Genomic DNA, 21,032 nt, shown 5'->3' with positions numbered 1-21,032 from the left:
TATGTCAAAAAGTGTTAACTTTACGTTTAATGATGTGCAACACTTTATATTTTAATGTAGTCTAAATAGCTTTTAAAAATACACACCTGAAATATAACTTTCATCCCTGAGTTCTGATCCTCCATTAGTATCTGGAGCCCTGAAATCAAGCAGAAGCCTGCTGATTCCAGTAGGAGACATATGGGTCTAGATGTCCAAGCAACTGATACAGAATTTGGGGGGTTTTGTATCATAACCTCTCCTCCTCTCACCTAAAAGCTTTTTCACCCCCACAAAATAATATAAAACAAAATTTGTCTCTTTTTAGAAGAAAACTTGAGAGTTTTAATTGAAATGGCAAATGTGAAGTGTTTTGCAAATTAAATTCTAGATATCATAAAGACAAAACAGTAAAATAAATATGAAAGTTTTCAAATTTGTCACATTAAAAAGAATAAAAACCAGTACAAATCCAGCTTTCAAAAAAGAAAATATGCAAAACCAATAGAAACATTTTAAACATTTGGTATTTTAATTTACAAACATGCACCTGGACATTTTGCATTTCTTCCTTTCAGGAACAAGGGGCCAAGATGTGATTATTTGGTTTTAATATCCTCTCTTTCTTTTCATTTTCCCATTACAAATAAAAGTGCATGATTTTGCTGCATTCATTCTGCTTGGTTAAAAAAAATCACTTAAAATGGCAGGGTTCTGTATCTGAGAAGGGAAGCAGATTACTGTACAAAATATTTTAATCTGCTGTGGTTGTAAAACAACAAAAAGCTAAATTAAGTATGTTAATTCAAACTCTAACTCTGTAAAGGACTTCAAAGTCCTTTCACTCATGCCACAACCAAAGATGGTTTCATTGATCCATGGCTGTCACCCAATAGTTTCTCTCTCAATGTGTTCATCAGAAAGTGTTTCTGAAGTTATTGAATTGTTAATGTGTCTCTTGCTTGACTATGTCAACAAAGAGAATCTGACATAAAGTTGCCTCTAAAATTTCTCTCCTTCTTCCTGTCATGTTACCAGAGGAAATGGACAAAATCTTCTCTAAGATACAACTCTGTGTCTGATGGCAGATGTGTAACAGGTGCACTTTTCTTTGTTGTCAAGAGCATGGAAAAGTACATTAGTTACATTACTAACTATAAGACTCCGGAGAACGAAAAGCAAATAAATTCTACAGATGTTAACAATGAAGCTCTTGAAGTTTGCGCTTTTTAGATGTTGGCTCTTCAATTTTCTGTGCTTCTAAACTGCTGGCATCAGATTGAACCTTCTCCATAGTGACAGTGATACCTGACAGAAGGTATCCCCCACCTCCACTCATCATCAGTTTTGGATGGCTGCGATCTGGCAAGACCTTCACAAAGAAGAAACAAACATTCTCTATGAGGAATCATTTTCTGTGTGAGCATGTTTTAAAAAGGAATTTAGGCAAAACTTTGAAAGACTGGAATCTTTTAGCAATAAAACCCAAAGGAGGTCTGAGAAGTACATTTGTATTATGCACTGATACTTAATCCTTTGAGGACAAACTCATTTTTTCAGACTCTGGCTATAGAAATACACAGGGATGTAAGTTTGCCATCACTGGGGAAAAACAGTTTTGTCATTCAATTACCATAGAAGTTATACATTTATACACCTAGGACATCTCAAGCAAAAAATTGTTGAAAGCATCACATGTTCCTTTGCGTTCCCAATCACTGGACCTTTCAAAAAACTACCCAAAAGCTCCACTTGTTAAACACACCATATTACTTAAATCGTAAACACAGTAGTGTCAGTCTATTGCTAGTTTCCAAATCTATCATCTCCACCATCATTGAATTACCAGAATGGTAAGAAACTTTAACAGAGGTGCTAACTTTACCAAGTAAACTAAGATCAGTATGAAAAAAAATCCTCATGATCTTTGTTATCATACTTCTACTTTAATAGTTTAAATCATCCCTAAATTCCCCCAAACCAACATACAGAAATTCCTCATTGATCACAACTAATCTACAGATGGGGAGAAAGTCAATAAAATGCAGGATTCTCCTTAACAGATGGACAATCTGCTTATAAATCAAAAAGATGTTTCTGTTGATTTAAGGCTATGAGGAACCTCAGATCTGTACTCATCCCCCTTTTTCTTAAGAGAAAGAAAAATAAAAGAAGCCAAGATGGATGTTTTTCTTGCTTAGCACCAGTTTTCACCATTCAGATGCAGAGACATGAATCTTGTTGCTACTTTTGTTTTAGGAGATGTACCATATATGACAATACCTGAAATGCTGGCTTTAGATGTTATCCTAGATATGTAGGGTTGGAAGGGATTTCAAGAGGTCATCTATCCATGCTGAGGCAGAACTAAGCATACATAGGTCATCCCTGACAGGTATTTGTCTAACTTGTTCTTAAAAACCTTCAATACAACCTCCCTTGATGACCTATTCTTGTATTTAAATATCATTATAGCTACAATGTTTTTCCTGATATCTACCCTAAATCTTTTTCCTGAAGATTTCTTGTTCCCCGAAGGCAGGACAACTGATCATTATCCTCTTAACAACAGCCCGTAACACATTTAAAGACTTATAAGGTCACTCCATCCCCCGTCTTTTTTTCCTCAAGACTAAACATGCTTTTAAAAACAAAACAAAACAAAACAAAACAAAACCCACTTTTCCTCATAGATCAGATTTTCTAAACTTTTTATCATTTTTGTTGCTCTCTTTGGAGTCTCTAATTTATCCACATCTTTCTTAAAGTGTGGTGCCCAGAATTGGTACAATATTCAGATGAAGCCTCAGCAGTGCTGAGTAAAGTAGGATAATAACTTCCTGTATCTTAAAAACATCAGTCCTGTTAATACATCCCAGATTGACATTTGCTTTTTTCGCAAGTGCATCATACTGTTGGCTGATAGTCAATTTGCGACCGACTATAACCCCCAGATTCTTTTCTGCAATACTACTGTCTAGCCAGTTATTCCCCATTTTTTTTGTTGTGCACTTGATTTTTCCTTCCTAAGCATAATACTCTGCACTTGTCTTTACTGAATTTATTCTTGTTTATTTCAGACCAAGTCTCCAATTTATCAAGACTGTTTTAAATTCTAATCCTGTCCTCCAAAGTGATTGCAACTCCTTCCAGCTTGGTGTCATCCAGAAATTTTATAATCATCCTCTCCACTCCATTATCCAAGTCATTAATGAAAATATTGACAATACGGAATCCAGGACAGACTCCTGTTGGCCCCACTTAATTGGTCTTCTCAGTGAACCCCACTGATAACTACTCCTTGAGTACAGTTTTTCAACCAGTTGTGTACTCACATTATAGTAATTTAATCTAGACCACATTTCCCTACTTTGTTTATGAGAATGTTATGTGGGACTGTCTCAAAACCCTTATGAAATTCTACAGCTTCCCCCCTGTGCATTAGGTCAGTAACCCTGTTAAAGAAAGAAATTAGGTTAGCCATGATTTGTTCTTGACAAATCCATGCTGGTTATATTATATTGTCCTCTAGGTGCTCACAAATTGATTGTTCAATAACTAGAAAGCTACTAGAACAAATTATTAAAGTCAGGCAAACTGGTCTATAATTCCCCAGGTCCTCTTTCTTCCCCTTTTTAAAGATAAATACTGTTTGCTCTTCTCCAATCCTCAGGGATCTCACCCATCCTCCATGAGTTCTTGAAGATAATCACCAATGGATCTTAGACTGCTTCAGTTAGCTCCTTAAGCACCCTATGGTGAAGTTCATCAGGTCCTGCCAACTTGAATACATCTAACATACCTAAATATTCTTTAAGCCATTCTTTTACTATTCTGGCTCATAATCCTCTCCCCTTGCTGTTAATATTAATTGTGTCAAGCATACGGTGACGAATAATCTTTTTAATGAAGACTGAAGCAAAACAGGCATTAAACACATCATGCTTTGTGCTGTCATCCATTTTTAGCGCTCCTTCTCTGCTAGGTAGTGGACCTACACTTTACTTCATCCTTCTCTTACTCCTAATATACTTACAGAACCTCTTCTTAATGCCCTTCATGTTATTCTCCTAACATTGCAGAAATTAGGCACAAGGAGATTACAGTTTAGATAAAACTACTAATTCATGATAAATTGAGTATTTGACAATATTTTCTACAAGATTGCATTTCCCTGTTATATAGCCACTCCCTGCAGCTCTTACCTGATAATTTCGTAGCCAGGTTTCAGATAGCTTGAGATTAATAACACCACCTTTTTCTCTGAGTTTTGTGTAACATTCCAATAATGGCTGGAAGAAAACAAATGAGTTATCTAAACTTGTCTCAAACTTAAAATATCACAATAACTATAATATATATATTTAATTTACCTCTTTATATTGGCAATAGACAACAAAAGGCCTGGATGGAGCAACAAATTCCAATAAAGAAAGTAACAAAGGAGTTGGATGGAACCTGCTGGCTACAATTAAGCTGTAACAGAAATTTTACATGTTAGTTTTCTGCTTCCAAAAGGGCAAAAGACTTGTTAAAAAACATTGGACATCTGATTGCATTAATCACATGAAGGACAGCTTTAATGACTATAATGCAGTTCTCTAGAAACAAAGAGCAAAGTACATTTCCAATTTATTAATATTTTATAGACATTAAGGGCATTGGTTTTAATATCTTCTTTGTAACCAGTTGGGTAGTTTAATTTAGCTAATAAAAATTTAAAATGCTGTTTTTGTACATTTTTAATTTAATTGCAGTTTCGATCCAAATGTAATTTGACATAACGCCATATAAAAATCATCATCTAGTATATAAAAAAGTTTGTCACTCACTCTTTTCCAACAGTTTTTTTTTAAAAAGGTAATCTGAATAAATGTATGTTAAGGTGTATAACTGCTTAAATAAGATTAGTGTATCCTCCTGGTTAGCAAAGAGTATCACCAAATTTAATGTAAATGCTGTATCTGGTTGCAAATCAACATATTTTAATGGTTATATCAACCAGTGAGAAAGTTATTTTCCTAAACGAAATGTTCAAAGTACAAAGCAAAGTAAGATTACACTCAATTATTTAAACCAAGGTTTACTGCTTGCTGATTTAAATCAATCCACTGCTTGATAAATAATCTTCATGTTATATAAATAAATGCAACACACCAAAGGCATCACAAAAGTGCCAGTGTGACTATGCAACAATTTTAAGACCCACAATGACCCCAGTGATCTAAACAACTAAAATGCTTCTTTTCTTTCCTTCATCAATAGCATGCAATATGGACAAACAAAAGTGTTTTTAAGTTTGGTCTTGTTAATATAATACAAAGTTTCTATGCCTATCTATGTCTTTCCTAGAAGCTTATTGTCACACCCAACTTTCTCCAAACTGCCTTCATTATGATTTTATAAAACAAAGATCTAGTTCCAAATTCACTTGTTAAATTTTTACTGTAAATCATTGGTTCTGGCTTTTCATTTCAGCATACTCACAACCAATTTTCTTTAACCCAGGCAGCTTATATTTAAATGTAATAGCTGGTTTCCAAAGTTTTAATTAAAAAAGTTACCTGCTAAACCATACTTTAAGATACTGTTAACATCTTCTGATAACTGTGCTTAGGGAGACGTTTATATAAGCTTTTTCTAATTTCCAAACAATACATTAAAGTTCTAACTCATTAACTAGTTCTCCATTGGAGATTACAATACTGGAGATAGAGTCAACCTTACCCAATGGGGGGAATGGATACAGTTATTTTGATGCCCACGCCCAGATCACTAAAAACAAAATGGGGGGAGATCACTACTCCTTTCCAGCCCTTAAGCCCTTCTGCTCTGCAGACAAGCCACACAGAGCAATGACTTCCTTTCAGATGCAAAAACTGGCTGAATTCCCTTTGAAAACCATCAATTCAGGAATTAACCAAGCATGACTTAAAAACAAAAAAGATACCCAAGGGTTATCTAGTAGAATTTGGAGTGCTATATAGATACTGTAAGGAATCTTTTTGTTTAAAGAAGAATCTTTTTTCATCTTTTCATTTTCATCTTCTTTTCTTTGTTTGAAGAAAGATTCCTTCTTTCATCTTTTTCTTCAAAAAGGACAAGTGCTCATTGTGTAAAAAATATCCAGATATTCTTAATACTGAAGTATTTGCTAGGAGAAGCAGTTTCCCCAGAGATGTGTTATGATTACAGGTGGGAAAGAAAATGGGCCACAAAGCAGTATATTAAGATGGGGTCTACACTATGAAAAAGTTTGAGATTCTTGATTTTAGAGCTAATAATTCTCACTAAATATCAGTATCCTTTCCAGGAAGGAACAGGTATATTTTTCTTGTCCTTTTTGATGAAAGTGAAGAGAGAGGGATAAGATGAATAAGACACCACACATCAAGTAACTGTGCTATTCTATATAAACTGATGTGTGTTTTCATAGCTTTTTGCTCTGTCATATAAGTGAAAACTATCTCCTTCAAAATATTTATATTAAAGATAAAAATATGGTCTGCCACAAACTCACCCATCAGCATTTTTCTCTACCAACAATGCAGCAGTTTCTACCAGTTTTCTCCTCCTTTCTTGTTGTTTTCTTTGTTTTTCCCGAATCTTTGCATACAAGAACAGAAATAATGCTTTAAGTGGCAGTGATACATCAGATAGCTTTTATATTTGTATGACTTCGTATGCAGCTCCTTGGTCTTGAATTTACAAAATAATACAACACTTTGAAGCTCCATTTTGATGGATACAAGAAGAGTCTATTTTGGTGGCCCTGATTCAGCAGACAGCAAACAGGCTTTAAACCAAGATACAATATTGTAAAATACTTTTTTCCTGCTTTTCTCTCTCCCAGCTACTGTACAGTTTAAAACTGCACTTTGAGGTCTATTAAAAACTTCACTAGCATTTTGGTCAATGTTTTCTAAGTTTGCTTAGAAATACAGTTAACTTGCCTATACTCATAGTGACTCCAGAGAAAGCTAGTAAAGACACATTCTTACATTTTCTTTATTTCCTTTTTCTTTGCTGTCTTTATATTTTGCATCTTCAGCAGCAAGGTCCATTGTTTCTTGCTCTTGCTCTTCTGTTTCATTGCTCTCCATAACTGCTTCAGTACTAGATTCCTCTTCTGTTTCCTGTATCAAAGTCTGCTTCTCATCGAGGGACCCATTGCTTTCTTCTTCCACTGGAATATTATCTTCAGGCTCTGAAGGCAAAGTCTCAGAAGAAAATGTTCCAGAGACAAGACTGTTCACTTTGTTGAGTGGAAATTCATAAAGAGTGTTGAAAAAAGATTCTGGAAATCCAAAACAACTTGTGGCTGCTCTAACAGGTCCCCCTCCTGGATACATTTGAATAATGGATCCATAACCTTTAAATGGGAAATAAATAAAAGCAAATTTATAGGTAATCAGTAATAGATTCTAGTGCCCTCCAGGAGCTCATGGTCGGAACAGATCTATTATAGTGGTATTGACAGTATCACCACCGTAGGTCTGGGTTCAAATATGAATTTAGAAATAGAGAAATAAGCTAATACTAATGTAACCTTTGCAAAATTTAACGTATAAGCCGTTTTGACTGCCAGGAAAGATGGAGAGTAGCCCACTGCATGGAGAATAGGTTACAATTCAGAAGGCACAATGTACCTTTTTGAGACCATATGAACTTGTTAAATAAGCGTTTAAGGTTTGCTGTATTCCACCATGGTATGTGATCAGTTAGCAGCAGTAACTCACTCTAATGAAACTGGCTTTATAAAAAAGTTTGAAATTATTAAAAGAAATCTGAAAATTTCCTTTGGCTACTTATTTTTTGTTTACATTTGTCAAATCATTTGGATGAAAACTGTAACCCGAATAGTTTAAAGCAGTGTTTCTCAACCTTGTAAAAAGCAAGTACCTCCCAACTTCTGAAAATTTTAATAAGTACCCCAATACTCAATTTTCCACGGGATTTTATATTTACAGACTAATGTGAGCCATATGTTGGAAGAAGGGCTGAGTATATAAGGCTGTGATATAACAGATGTCAGATCTAGTGTGGGTAGGGTTACCACCTTTACACCAACTCAAGTATGTACCTGGGCTAGAGGTGATGTTGGCCAAAGCTAGGAGGCTTTGAGTGGCATGCCAATGATGGGGAATATAAAGCGCTGTGCCAAATTTTATGCCATAGATTTGAGAGGAGGAAGGGGTGAGAGAGAGACAGGGAAGAAGGGTGAGAGAGAGAGAAACAGGAAAAGAGGTAACTGGTGAAATCTGGGGCTGTCATAGTTGTCAATTTCACTGCTCAGCTAGAGCAGTGAAATTGACAAGTTTTCTGGGCATTGGGCTTTGAGCCAGGGAGGGGGGCTGCCATCTGGGCAAGCTTCAGGCAGCTGCTGCCTGGCTACCAGCCTGGGAGGTGGGCGACTGCCATCCAATCCGAGATGGGGCAGAGGAGGCTTCTGTGCTGGCTGGACCCAGGGACATGTGCAGGCAGCTGCTGCCTGTCTTCAAGCTGGGGCACAGGAGGCTGTCCCTCGGCTTGGAGCCAGGGCCCAGGTGGCTGTCACCCAGCTGTAAGGCCTGCTCGCGAGATGCAGGAGGCTGCTACTGGGCTCCCACCTGGGAGCTGAGACCCGGTGGGAAGCAGCAGGCTGCTGCCCACCTCCCAGCTAGGAGCTGTGACCAGGCAGGAAGCAAGGGGCTGCCACCTGCCTTCCCCAGAAGCTGGGGGCTGCCGCTCGCTTCCCAGCTGGGAGCTGTGACTGGGCGGGAAGTGGGCTGACACCGCCTAGCTTCCCCAGAAGTGGGCAGCTGCTGCCTGCCTCCCTTTCACTCTGTTTTTCCCCAGGTACCCCCTGCCTGTGTCTTGCATACCCTGGGGGTACGCATACCACAGGTTGAGAAACTATGGTTTAAAGGACATTAAAAATGCACGCAGTGAGATTTACAGCCCTTTCAACATCAAGGTCACTCCACCACAAACATTTATCAAATGTTTATAATTAATTAATTTGAAATTACTACCTCATTCCCTCTGCTTCAGAGAGTAACCCAACTACCCCAAAGTCACTGAGGCCAATGGCTAGGACAGCAGGTTTCTCACAGTGGGGGAAAGTCATAGATGGCATGATTCCCATTTGTCTGTGACTATATTCCATGGCCATGACTCACCTGGCAGTAGCAGCGCCTGACCCAAGGGGCTGGGTTCACCCTCCCTGCTTCAGATATTTGCAATCTGGCACGTGGGATCACAGCACTATGTTGATTTGGTATGCTGAACCCTCTGTCATTGGAGGGGGGCGGGGCCTAAACCTGAATGGTGCTGCAATGCTGAACGCCAAGTCTCAAAGCCCAGAGTGGGGCAATGCCCAGAGTGGGGCATCTGGCCTAGCCCTATGGGACAAGAACCACAGGAGTTGCAACTGCCGGGTTAGCATGGGGCTGGCTCTCTCTCCAGGCCACCCCACTCCTCTGCACTGTGCTAGGGTTAGGTGAGCAGGGGCAGAGGGTGGGATGCTGCTGCACATGGTCAGCGCCTCCTTGGAAGGGCAAGGAGGAGAAGTTTTTTAATGAAAAATCAGGGAGCAGTCCCAGTAAATTTAGTAACCCATGACTTCTACTATGTTTACTGGCACTGCTCTGTGTTTTTGATAAAAAATGCAATGAGAAATTTGCAGCACTATGGGAATTGAAAGGAGGATTGTCAAAACATTTAAAAAACTAACAATGTGGCATGCATTTGTCAGCCAACACATAGGAATCCTGAGTACTTAAGGCATCATGCTGCACCTTGTGCCTCAACAAACACCAGGTGTGAGTATATCTGCTGACGAACAAACAGCCCATTATGTATCGTTTACTTACATGATCCATTTACTAACACTTCACTATAATAATAAGAAACTGTCAAGTTGAATTTTTTAAATAAAAAAACAAATTTGATAGCACTCCCTAAAAAAAAAAAAAAACTCTTAAAATATAAGCTCCCCCCCTTGCTTTGCTGCATAAATGTTTTTTAGGCAATCTGTTAGGGTGGGTAGGCCCAAGAACTTTCCCTATGTACTTGGGCTCACTGCTGCCTCTTCAAATTTCAGTTTTACCCTAGCTGTTACTGGTAACCTCCCTCTTGCAGGACCTGAGGAAGAGTTTGCAGATGGGCTATGAAAGCCATTTGAGAGTAATGTCACCATGCTAATGCATGAGACAGGAACTGAAATGGACCATCAACACAACATTTAAAAAAATGTATACACAAAGTGCTGTGACACATACAAAGTAAACAAATTGAAAAGAGAATATATTTTTCTATGTTCTTTCAATTGCAGTAACCTTAAATGCAAACTTCTCAAACGGAAATATGATTTTCAATTTGACTGTGTCTCTTTAAATACCACAGAAAGTACAAGCAAATAATTAAGTGTTGTTTTAAACTAAGAGAAAGTACTGTAAATAAATACTTATTGCCTCAGTTTCAAACAAGCCTTAGTTTTATATATCATTAGAGCCGCTGTACTACTTACCTCCCATTCGCTCCATTACAGCACCCAGAATCAAGCCTGCACAAGTTTCCATCACAATCATTTTGTTACCAGCTCGGATATTTCCCAAAGTCAACATTTGAGCTAGAGTATCATATCGCAAATAGCTAGAAAAGAAATTGTTCTTTTACTTTCAGTGCCAAACAGCTTTGTCTAGACTTAAAAGCATGGTGCATTGGTCCATAAAGCTGTCACTAGCAAGAGGCAGGTTACTGAGGGTATGTCTTCATTCACGGAGGCACTGTTGGTGCCGCCGGATTGATTTTGTGGGATCGATTGAGCAGCAACGGAGACCCGCTTAATCAATCCAGAAGTTGACTCAGTAAATCCACCCCTGCAAAAAGATTAATACTCGTCGATGGGAGGGCATTTCCCATTGGTGCAGTGTAGGGGGGAAGCCGCACTAATTAGAATTTAGAAAGTCAACGGGAAATACGCAAGCTACGTACTTTATGTAGCTTGTGTATCTCCCATCAACTGCCACTGAATTTTGCTGCGAGTGTAGACCAGGCCAAAGGAATTGTTCAGGAAGTATATCAATGGTATTGAGAATCAAGAGTACAGTAGAATACAACTAAGAGTCTGTTAACCAAGATGACAGAGAACAAAGCAAACATGCAATTAGAAGTAGTGAGGCATTTAATAAACAGAAGAGTGTTCAGTGACAATATTATAGGGTAGGAGATGAAATGGTGTCTACACTGATCTCAATATACAGCTGTCAGAGTGTATTATTGTATAATTATTGTATAATTCTGTGAAACAGAGTGAGTTTTGTAAGGACATGAAGTGTCTTTAAAATCAATTTTATTCCTAGTAATGAACACTTTGTAATTATTTTTATAATATTTTCAATTCATTCTCTCTCTCTCTCTCTCTCTCAGTAGCATCTAGAGGCCTCAATCACGAAATCAATGCCCCATTGTGCTAGGTGCTATATACATGTAATAAGAAGGTCGGTGCCCTAAAAAGCTTACAGTATGACAAGAGTTAACAGATGGATAAAATAAATAAAAGAAAGAATGGGGAGAAAGAAAAGATACAAAAAAATAAACAATCATGACTAACATTATAAACTGCAATCTCATCAATAGTCTTATGGCTACTTTATATGATTTAAAAAACCAAACCAATGAATAAGTGTAGCCTGGGAGAAAAACACAAAACAAAAAACTATACTATACACCAGTAGGTAATTGTTGCATTATACATTTAAATAAAGTAAAATGTGGCTAGATTTGTTTTCAACCTCAACTGTATTTTTAAAATTTGTGAGGCTTCTAGAAAGTAATAATTATGTTTTTTAAACATTGGGAAAAAAAAATTTTTTTTTAAATATACTTTTTCCTCCATTTCTGCTAGGCGGCCCCATTTGTTGGTTGCTGACCCACTAAACAGAGGCAGGATCCTACATGGCCAGAAACTGGCAGTTCACTACAATGTGTTCAGCAGCAGCTGAGGGGATTTGTGTGATGAGATAGGCAAAACTGGTCTCACATAGATGTTTTACTTTTCTCACCCAGTCCAATGGGATATTAGTTCACATTTTCTCCCTCAGTTATTTTTCATTATTTAGAAATTTTGTATTAACAGGAAAAAATAAATGTATAATTCATCATTTTAATACATAACTTAAAAAAAGCACGTTTCCAATCATTCTTAAAAAAATGTATCTTCCTATTATATTTTAAAAGGAATAACTTACTTTATTTTCCCAGGTTCCCTTGCATAGTACATTGTTGAAAGAATGCGGGTAGAGGGCTTTACAATTGTAATAACTGCCTCATATCTGTAAGTAAAAATACAGTAATATTCTTAAAGTGCAACAAGTTAGAGAACCTTTAAACGTTCCTATTTTGTAAACTTAACTTACTTTTTCTTCTTCTTCTTTATGTATTTATCTTGGGCAAATTCTGTTTTATCTCGGAATGTTGTACTGTTCTCTATTAATTGTTGAACTATTTCCTTGGGAAAGAAAGATTGAAGATTTTTTTTATTGCATTCACTTATTTCTTATTTTATTTCATACACAGTATATATTGTTAGAGAGGTGTTAATATAGGAAATGTTTCTCACCCACTACAGATTTATGTATGCAGTTGCCATTAACATCAATGGAAGTTTGCCTGGTAAATTTCTACTAATTAATGGGGCAAATAAGACATCTGTCTCTGTCAACAGTACTATGTAACTGCAAATGAGAATTTTTAAAAAAGAGCACAAATGAAGAGAAAGACATTCTTTGAAGAAATAGTGCCAACTTAAAAAAAATCACTCAAAGAATGTTCTTTGGGACAGGGACTGTCTTTCCAGTGCGGGTGTGTGTATAATGCCTAGCAAAATGAGGCACTGATCCTGACTGGTGCTACTGCAATATAAATATATGGCAATCTTCTATTGTTACCAACATCATTTAAGATTACTATAATTGAAATAGAAAAGAATCACCATATTTTCAGTTTGTTTACTTTGGACAATTAATAATTTGTATATAGTTGATTTCATAGTAGGATGTAAAAGATTAACTGTTTAAACAGTAATCAGCTGTTTAAACATTTTAAACAGCTGATTACCATTTAAATTGGGGGGGGGGGGGAAGGGGGATGGAAGCAAAGGCTGGGCTGGCTCCCCACCAGTGAGAGCAGCTGGGCATCTATTGCTGGCAGGAATGCGCGAAGTCCAGAGCGCTGGCTAGCTGTAGCTGGGCTCCGCTCAGTTCCCCACGAGTGAGAGCTACCCAGTTATCGCGGTGGGAAGAAGCCGCAGCAAGGCAGCTCTCATTTGGCAGTCAGGAGATGAGCCCAGCAAGGCTTCCACCCCCGAGTGTTTAACCCTTTAAATGTTCTATTTTTAGACCGTTTAAATGGATTTTTAATTAAACTAATGTTTACATCCCATTTCATAGTTTTCCCTGTAGTCAGTTTCCTCTGTATGAATCTCAGGAAAAGTTACAGAAGACAGACAAATATTTTAAAAATAGTAAAATTAATTAAAATCACAAAAACTGGCAGTGGTTATTACGGGGATGTATAGTATTTGAAACTACTTTTAACTAACTTTTTAAAAATTAACTAGCTCGAGTTGTAGTTTCCCTTTGATATATTTTGGATGATGGAGGTAGCAGGAGAAGGATTAATTTAGGGAGTTTAGAAAATGTCTAAAAACAAATTGCCCAAAGTGACAATAGAAGTGTGTTCTAGTTTCAAGTGACACATACATGTGTCATTCAAATCTATATTAAAAAAGTCTACCAGAGGAAATGGGGGAAGCCTGCTACCTCTGGACACAAAAATCTAGACATAACACTAGAGAAGAAAATAAAAATTGCAAGACACAAGTCTGCTCTGACAGAGAAACAGGGCTAGATGGCTTTTTTCAATCACTAAATCTATAATTCTGTGAAACATAAAGCAGTTTTCTTCTTCCAGTGTACATGACAATCTGGGCCACTCTACCACTAGCCCCACCTATAAGAAAGCGGTCACACTTTCAGAAGAACTCTGCTCTGAACTGGGCATCTAAATTAAGTGGCCAGTTTTTCCAGAAGTACTCAGTACTCAGGAACTTCCATTGTTCTCAAGCTGCCAGATAGGCTGCAAAATGAAGTGTCCATTAACAGGGAGCTGAGTTCTTCTGAAAATCTGGTCCCAATTGTAGATACTGATCACTGTTCAAAATCTGGTGCGCCCTCTAGAAACAATCCTTTTCCACCTTTAATTTATGAGCATCTATGAAAACTTGACACAAGAAAATGCAGCTCACAGATATTAATTAACTTTCTACCACTTCAACTGCAATTTCATGAAGGAACAATATCTATGGAAGCTAACATCACAACTGAAGTGAAGTCCATAGCTAGACTTCAGAAATCACAGTTACCACGAAGTAGAATACTTTAATAAACTGTATTAACAATACAGCACACAGTATAGCACAGAGATGCTGATAATACACAGGAAAGCAATAATCCAGTAGATATGTCTTCTACAATAGATAATGAGAATTAACAGAAGTTATCAAAGCTCTCAAAGTGATTAGCACACTCCTTTAAAACTGATGGATATCAACAGCTGCACAACAACAAAGAAAACTCTTCAGTCTCTATCTAAGGCAAGCAAGCAAGCAACAAGAGCCTCTGAATAGCCACAAACAGGAAGATAAAACTGGACCTCACATTTATATCAAATAAACTTGCTATGTTCTTGTAACACATTCCCCAACCTCTATCAGAAAGGAAACGCTGGAAATTAGAAAGTTTTATATGACGAAGGGTATGTCTACATGCAATTAAACACCTGTGGCTAGCCCTTGTCAGCTGACTCAAGCTCGCAAGGCTGTTTAATTATGGTGTAGGTGTTCGGGTTCAGGCTGGAGCCCAGGCTCTGGGATCCCATGAGTGGGAAGAGACCCAGATCCTGGATTTCAGCCCAAGCGTCTACACCACAATTAAACAGCCATGTGAGTCCAAGCTAGCTGACATGGGCCAGCCACAGGTGTTTAATTGCAGTAGAGACATACCCAAAATTGTATAGGGGGAGAGTGTTACAAAACACTTTAAAATCCTTTCATCTATTGTTACCAGAGTATGGAATTGGATAATTCCTTCTTCAAGGAAGCAAAATGAACATCATGAAAATGTTTCTTTTTAACACTTAGCTATGCAGATACATGTAGAAACAAATTTATCAATGAAGTCTGCTTTCTAGATACCACCTAAAAGTATGTGTTACTACATTCATATTAACTTTTGCATACTTTCATGTCTCTAACTCTTTCTTGGACCTCCGATAGTTATATATATCATTTTATGATCTTTAATATACAGCTGTAGTATGAAAATATTGTATTATATATCTGACTTATGTAAATGAAGTAAAAAATTGAATGAGAACACTGTGTACATTATATACAATCTCTCTGATGTCCTGGGTTTCCTCATTTCTTTTGATGTCATGACAATTCTGAATGTGATAAAAGTTCATAAAGCATGTTCCTCTCTACTTGTACAATTGTCAACTTAAATTGAAAGACTTTCCAGAAAATACTGTCTTTGTAAAAATACTTTTACAGAGGAAGTATGTAGAAAGGAAAAGTGACAAACAGAATGCCATAAAGAAAAAAGTAGTGAAGTTTATGTTTCTACTAAAATATTTAAAAATTGCCCTAATTCATAAATTCAAATATAACCATCAGGGTTGCACAGAAACGACACCAAAACATTAATGTTACCTGTCCTTTAATGCCCTGGTCCTTCAAAGCCTTTATGTCATCATGAGTCAGTTTTTGAGACTTTCCATCATCAACTATGTTACGATTATCTGTACCTGCTTCTTTTGTTTCTAAAGAAAAGGACATAGATTTGTAACATACTCTAGCTCTACAATTTTTTTTTTTTTTAAACTGGAGAAATGTATGATTTTAATTTCACAGAAAGGTGACCTCCAAGGATGCATCCCACATGCTTAGTGGCTTTACATTATGTTTCCTAAGCAATCAGCTAACCATAATACATAAAATAAAGATAAAGTATGTCTTTACCCAAGATCAAGTTCTCTCACATCAATATTAAAAACCTTTCATTACTCTTCATTGAAACATTAGCACAGCAGGACAAAAAAGTGCACTTTTATAACAGACAAAATATGACTACAGCAAGTTCATAAAATTCCTAATGAAAAAATAATCTCTCTCTTTGTTCTCAGTAAGGAAGCCATTTACTTGGCATCAGTTTTTCCAACCACAAGCCAATTTCATCAAATACCTGTGGTAGTCTCTTCCATCTTTTTCTTTGGCTGAAGGCTCCCACCACTAGATACCTCAAATCTTGTTCCATAAATATGTCCAATGGCATTATCCAGATAGAACCACTGTTTTTCAAAAATAACTTTTCTGAAAGAATTTTTAAAACTGAATTAATAAAATAATCATCATTTCAGTATCAATTTGCCCAAGAGATTGGCAGACAGGATGTTAAAACCTAATTATAATTAACAATTACCATAAAATCCAAGTTCAAATATAATGTTCTACAAGTATAGTAAATAATTGTTCATTATTACCATTATCGACATGTCCATGGCAGCATGAAACTGACCAGGAGTGGAGCAAAGTTAAAGGACCAAAGAAATTGAAAATAAAAGAAAAATATATATATTTTCAGTTCACAGAAGTATTACTAATGTACTGATTTCCAAGGAAACATTCCAGGATATTATAATGGCATGTCCTGAATTAGGTTTTAGAATAAGAATTAGGTCAAAAATGTCAGACTGAAAATGGAAGAATACAGCTGAAATAGGTTAAGTTTGGAGCCCGTCGCTCAGAAAGGGAAGATGAGTGGAGATTTAGAAATCTATAAATCCTGCAGAGCCCCTTTGAAAAGACTTTAAAACAGACTTGGAGAAAAGGTCTAAGAAACAGGTAATAGGTGGAAAGACTTGTTTTCCTCAACACACACACACAACTTAGTGAAAATTATTGCTTTCCTACAGTTCAGCATTAAGGGAATCTTGCATTTTGGTTTACTCTTAGAGATTAAAAAAAATAAAATAAAAAACAAAAGTACTCCTTGAGGCCATGATCCTGCAAGCGGACTCCTATGCTAAGCAGAATCTCACTGATTCATTTAACAGTGTACCTACTAGTTCCTGTGCCATAGACAGGTTTGTATCCAGACTCTCTTTTACAATACCAATAAGAGACATAAATAGGACCAACTTCACCAACAGGAAAACCAAGGCAAAGAAAGTTCCTTGATATCCTAGCACTACTTTGCTTGGAATTTATAATTCATATGTATTTTTAAGTGTGCAATGATCATTGTACTCCAAAATGCAATCAAATATTTAAATCAACCATGCAATAATACTACAAAATTTACTGGTCCAAATGAAAAAAAGCACTTGTCTATTCATCTTAATAATGGTAGTGATGTTATTTTACCTGCTTACCTAAAACACTCACTTGCCCCATTTAAGTAGAATTTTGCAAGGTTAAATACTAGAAATGCTGTGACTTAAAAGCCAGGCAAATGTATATGAACGTGTCCTCAGACTTCATGGTGATGCACACGTAGACAGAATACCTAGAAAGAATTCATAAGCCTGAAGTCAGACTTATCTTTGAATTTGCTCACTCTTAGCAGTTTGTGAAGTACAATAACCTGCTTAATATTGAAGCTATTTAATTTCCTGTAGCAATATTGATTCTTCTTATATCTTGTGCTTTCATTTATAATTTAGGTTGGGTGGGGGGGAAGACTCCTGGAAATTGAATGTAAAAAAGTCTATGGCTTTTGGGATTTAAAATTTTTTTTAATAACAGTGCTGTGTAATAGTGAGATTTATTATTTTGGAGTTCATGCTACTTGTCAGTCTTTGAAAAAATTACCCAATACCTACTAGCTAAAGACTAAACATATTTTCTGGCCTAGAGCACACTGTTTAGTGTTCCTATCTGTATTCCCAGGCAAGAGCCATGGCCCCCTCAAAAAGAGTCTCCATCTAGTCAGGTACTCCATGCTGTTTGGGCCTGAAGACCTTGGTATTCTACTGCCTGAGCTCTATGATCTCAATTAACACTGTCCCTCCCAAGACACACAAGTCCACAGTCATCTGCTGGAGTTGCAAGAGATGAAGACACATACAGAAGTACTTTGGGAGGCATTCTCTACTCTCTGCTCCATAGGGAAGAGGTGGGAGCCTCTTTTGCAAGGCATCTTCACCAAAAGTGGCATCTGTACATCACAGCAGAAATAGCTGGCTTTCTCCCACCACCTGAAAAGCAGTGACAGCACTGAAGTAGTCTCTTTGCACAATCAGGAAGATGTCACAGCATCTCCGTCAAAACGGATATCCCTTTGCAATGCAAATGCAACATTCTCCAACGCAAGACAGAGTTTACCACTTTCATAGCCATTATTTCAGATTCTCTGTGAGCAATTCACCACTTACTCTTCAGCCACTTTGCATAGATATACCAGACATAAAGTGAGTGCAGAGTAACTGTTAGGTCTCTCACCTGGCCATATTTCTTCTAACGATATAGCTAGAAGCCTCCTCACCCCAGATAGGATTCCCTGGCACAGAAGACAAGCTTGGAGTAAGGTGTAGTCCTACATCCTGATCACCACAACAGTCCAGAATTGCAGCTTACTAGCAAATTAGTTGGAAGAGTTCCTGAGGCTACTCTACTATATCAACGAGCCAAAGCAGACCCTGACAGCCCCAGATTTGTGAAGATCCCTCCTTTTTCTTGGTCTCTGGCTCAGCATCAGCGTAGGGATGAATTGGTACTTCAGTCTCAACAGATTCAGCACAGCATTGGTTTGCATCAGTTTATACTAGGAAAGCTAATTTACAACCATAATAACCAGAACTTTCAAAAATAAAAATCACAGAACTTGCCCAGAAAAGACTGCTACTCACTCTTGGCAAGTGAATTTTGCAAGCCCTACTTCTTGGTATGAAGATTTTGCTTATAGTGAAATAACACTATACTAAGTATGATGTTTTTAGTAATTATTTACAAAAATTCATCACTAACTTATTCCAACACTTTTGTCTAAAAATTTGAGTGATAGTAAGTAGACAGTCTTAGCAAGATAGCAGTACAGGGTAAGAAGATAAGTGGCCCATCTGCAGACATGACAGAGATGGTAAACAGACTCCAGGAGTCCTGCCTGCCAGTCTTTTGTTCTAACCAGTCATCCACGTTAACAGAGAAGGTAAACAGCATTGCACATAAAATCTGCCTGTTGGATGTGTTTTTTCTCTTTCCTGTCAAAGCTGTATTACGTGTACAACAATGGTTTTCAAACATTTTCACTTCTTCTGAAAGTGCAAGCTTAACTTGAAAAGTGACCAGAGCTTGAAAAATTGACTTTCCCATAGAGAGCAGCAAAAACTTCTACAGACTCTAAGCTTTCAGTTAAGTTTCTAGCCATTACAGTTGCAAGGATAACATTCTAAATGTGAACTAAATATGAACTAACGCAGTGATGTATTCCTAAATCTGCAGTCTGCTCTGGAGGCTCTGTAACTATTCATAGCTTCACCAAGAAGCTGCAGAACAAACACAACAAAGTGCTGACAGTTTTTTCACTACTAGTATTCAGAATCCCAGGGACATTTGAAACTAAAAAGAATAATATGAATTTTACTGTATTGCTGCTTGGGAAAGCTGTGAACAGAGGTATGTACTGGGGGACGAGGCCTCCTCAAACTGAGACTGGGATAAGGGTAAAGTAACTGATTATTTCTTCACCACTAAGACTGAAGCCAAGATGCTAGGGCAGAGAGAGGTTGAGTAGCCAACATTCCCCCCCTACCCAGAAGTCCCCAGACACACACACCTTTGCTGCAGCCAGGAGGGTCTATGGCAGAACACGGGACACAGAGGCTACTGCTACACTGACTAGCCAGCGGCAAATTTGCGGCTGTCAGATCCATTTCTCTAGATCGACTGAGCGGTCAGTGAAGATCCGCTCAGTCAATCCAGAAATTGACATACTAAGACCAGCTACACAAGTAGCGCAGCAGCACAGAAGAGAAGCTCAGCAGTCGAGGGGAGTTACATACGTTTTTTGTGTACTTTGCGTAACTCCCGTCCACTACCCCCCTTCAGGTAGCTGAAGGCCACTATCAAATCCCCTCTCACTTTTCTCTTCTACAGACTAAACATGCCTAGTCCCCTCAGCCCTCCTCAGGAGTCATGTGCTCCAGCCCCCTCCTCATGTTCCTTGGAAAGAGTCCAGCAGAGGGCAATTTGTCCACATCCTTCCTGTAGTGGGGGCCCAAAGCTGGACAAGATACTCCACATGTGGCTTCACCAGTGCCCAACAGAGGGGAACAATCACTTCCCTTTACCCGCTGGCAACACCGAAAAGTTATTTCGCGGCACTCGCGCCACGGACCCGCCTTTTGCCCCCTGCGCCCCCCACGGGGCGGCTCGCCAGCGACCAGCGAGATACGAGCCCCGGAGCGAGCCCGGCCTCGGCCTCGGCCCCGCGCAGGGCGTCACCGGGGCCGTTGGACACGGGGCAGCGTTCAGAGGAGCTCCTCGGCCAGGCGGCGGCCCGGGCTCGGTCGCTCCCCGCGGCGCTAGCCCCAGGCGGGTCGCCCCCGGGATGGCGCTGGCAGAACTGCCCCGTGGGGAGAAGCGGGGCCCAGCCCGGCCCGGCCCGGCCCAGCCCGGCTGCGCGCGCGCCCCCGCCCTCCCCTTCCCCCTCACCTCCGCCTCAGCACCGGCACCGCCTTGAAGACCTCGTCCCGCTTGAGCACGGCGCAGTCCCCCTCGCGGATGCGCAGACCCGGCCTCGCGCTCTCTTCCATGGCCCCGCGCGCGCGCTCCGCACTCTGCAGCCGCTTCCCTGTGCGCCCTCCCCACGCCACTTCCCGTAGGAAGAACCCGCCCCGCGCACGCGCGGCCAACTCCCACCTCAGTTGCCATTGGCGGCGGTCGGGTGCGCGCAGGCGCACCTCGGAGGGTAGGGAATATCACGTGATAGGCCGCGGCTGACGAGCCC

The 21,032-nt window shown here is 38.8% G+C and overlaps 1 protein-coding gene across 2 annotated transcripts; it reads right to left on the bottom strand.

The window, feature by feature from the left end:
* Window positions 1-488: 488 nt before the first annotated feature.
* Window positions 489-20,912, bottom strand: TRMT6 (tRNA methyltransferase 6 non-catalytic subunit). Of its 2 annotated transcripts, none has more exons than XM_067565331.1 (11): window positions 20,738-20,912; window positions 16,269-16,396; window positions 15,737-15,846; window positions 12,381-12,472; window positions 12,213-12,296; window positions 10,490-10,614; window positions 6,981-7,351; window positions 6,500-6,585; window positions 4,353-4,455; window positions 4,185-4,271; window positions 489-1,351 (listed from the first exon to the last, which is right to left on the bottom strand). In XM_067565331.1, the coding sequence occupies exons 1-11, from the start codon at window positions 20,836-20,838 to the stop codon at window positions 1,178-1,180; spliced, it is 1,461 nt and encodes a 486-aa protein (XP_067421432.1). In that variant the 5' UTR covers window positions 20,839-20,912; the 3' UTR covers window positions 489-1,177. The 2 variants fall into 2 exon arrangements, with proteins under 2 accessions (XP_067421432.1, XP_067421433.1); XM_067565332.1 differs by lacking the exon at window positions 20,738-20,912 and adding an exon at window positions 17,458-17,528.
* Between the last annotated feature and the right edge of the window lie 120 nt (window positions 20,913-21,032).

This window comes from Emydura macquarii, unplaced genomic scaffold, assembly GCF_026122565.2.
Source record: "Emydura macquarii macquarii isolate MOO-44397 ecotype Brisbane River unplaced genomic scaffold, CSIRO-AGI_Emac_v2 contig_2676, whole genome shotgun sequence".
Taxonomy (NCBI): Eukaryota; Metazoa; Chordata; order Testudines; family Chelidae; genus Emydura; species Emydura macquarii.
The sequence above is the reverse complement of the archived record's forward strand: the minus strand, read 5'-3'. Positions and strand labels throughout refer to the sequence as shown.

Bases quoted from the DNA above. Each gene is read 5' to 3' on its own strand.
- TRMT6 (XM_067565331.1), bottom strand. From the start codon at position 20,838: ATGGAAGAGAGCGCGAGGCCGGGTCTGCGCATCCGCGAGGGGGACTGC. The intron at 15,847-16,268 runs GTATTTGATGAA...CCTTTTCTTTAG, and splicing joins GATGGAAGAGACTACCACAG to AAACAAAAGAAGCAGGTACA. The intron at 10,615-12,212 runs GTAAGTTATTCC...TTTCTTTTCTAG, and splicing joins AGGGAACCTGGGAAAATAAA to CTATTTGCGATATGATACTC.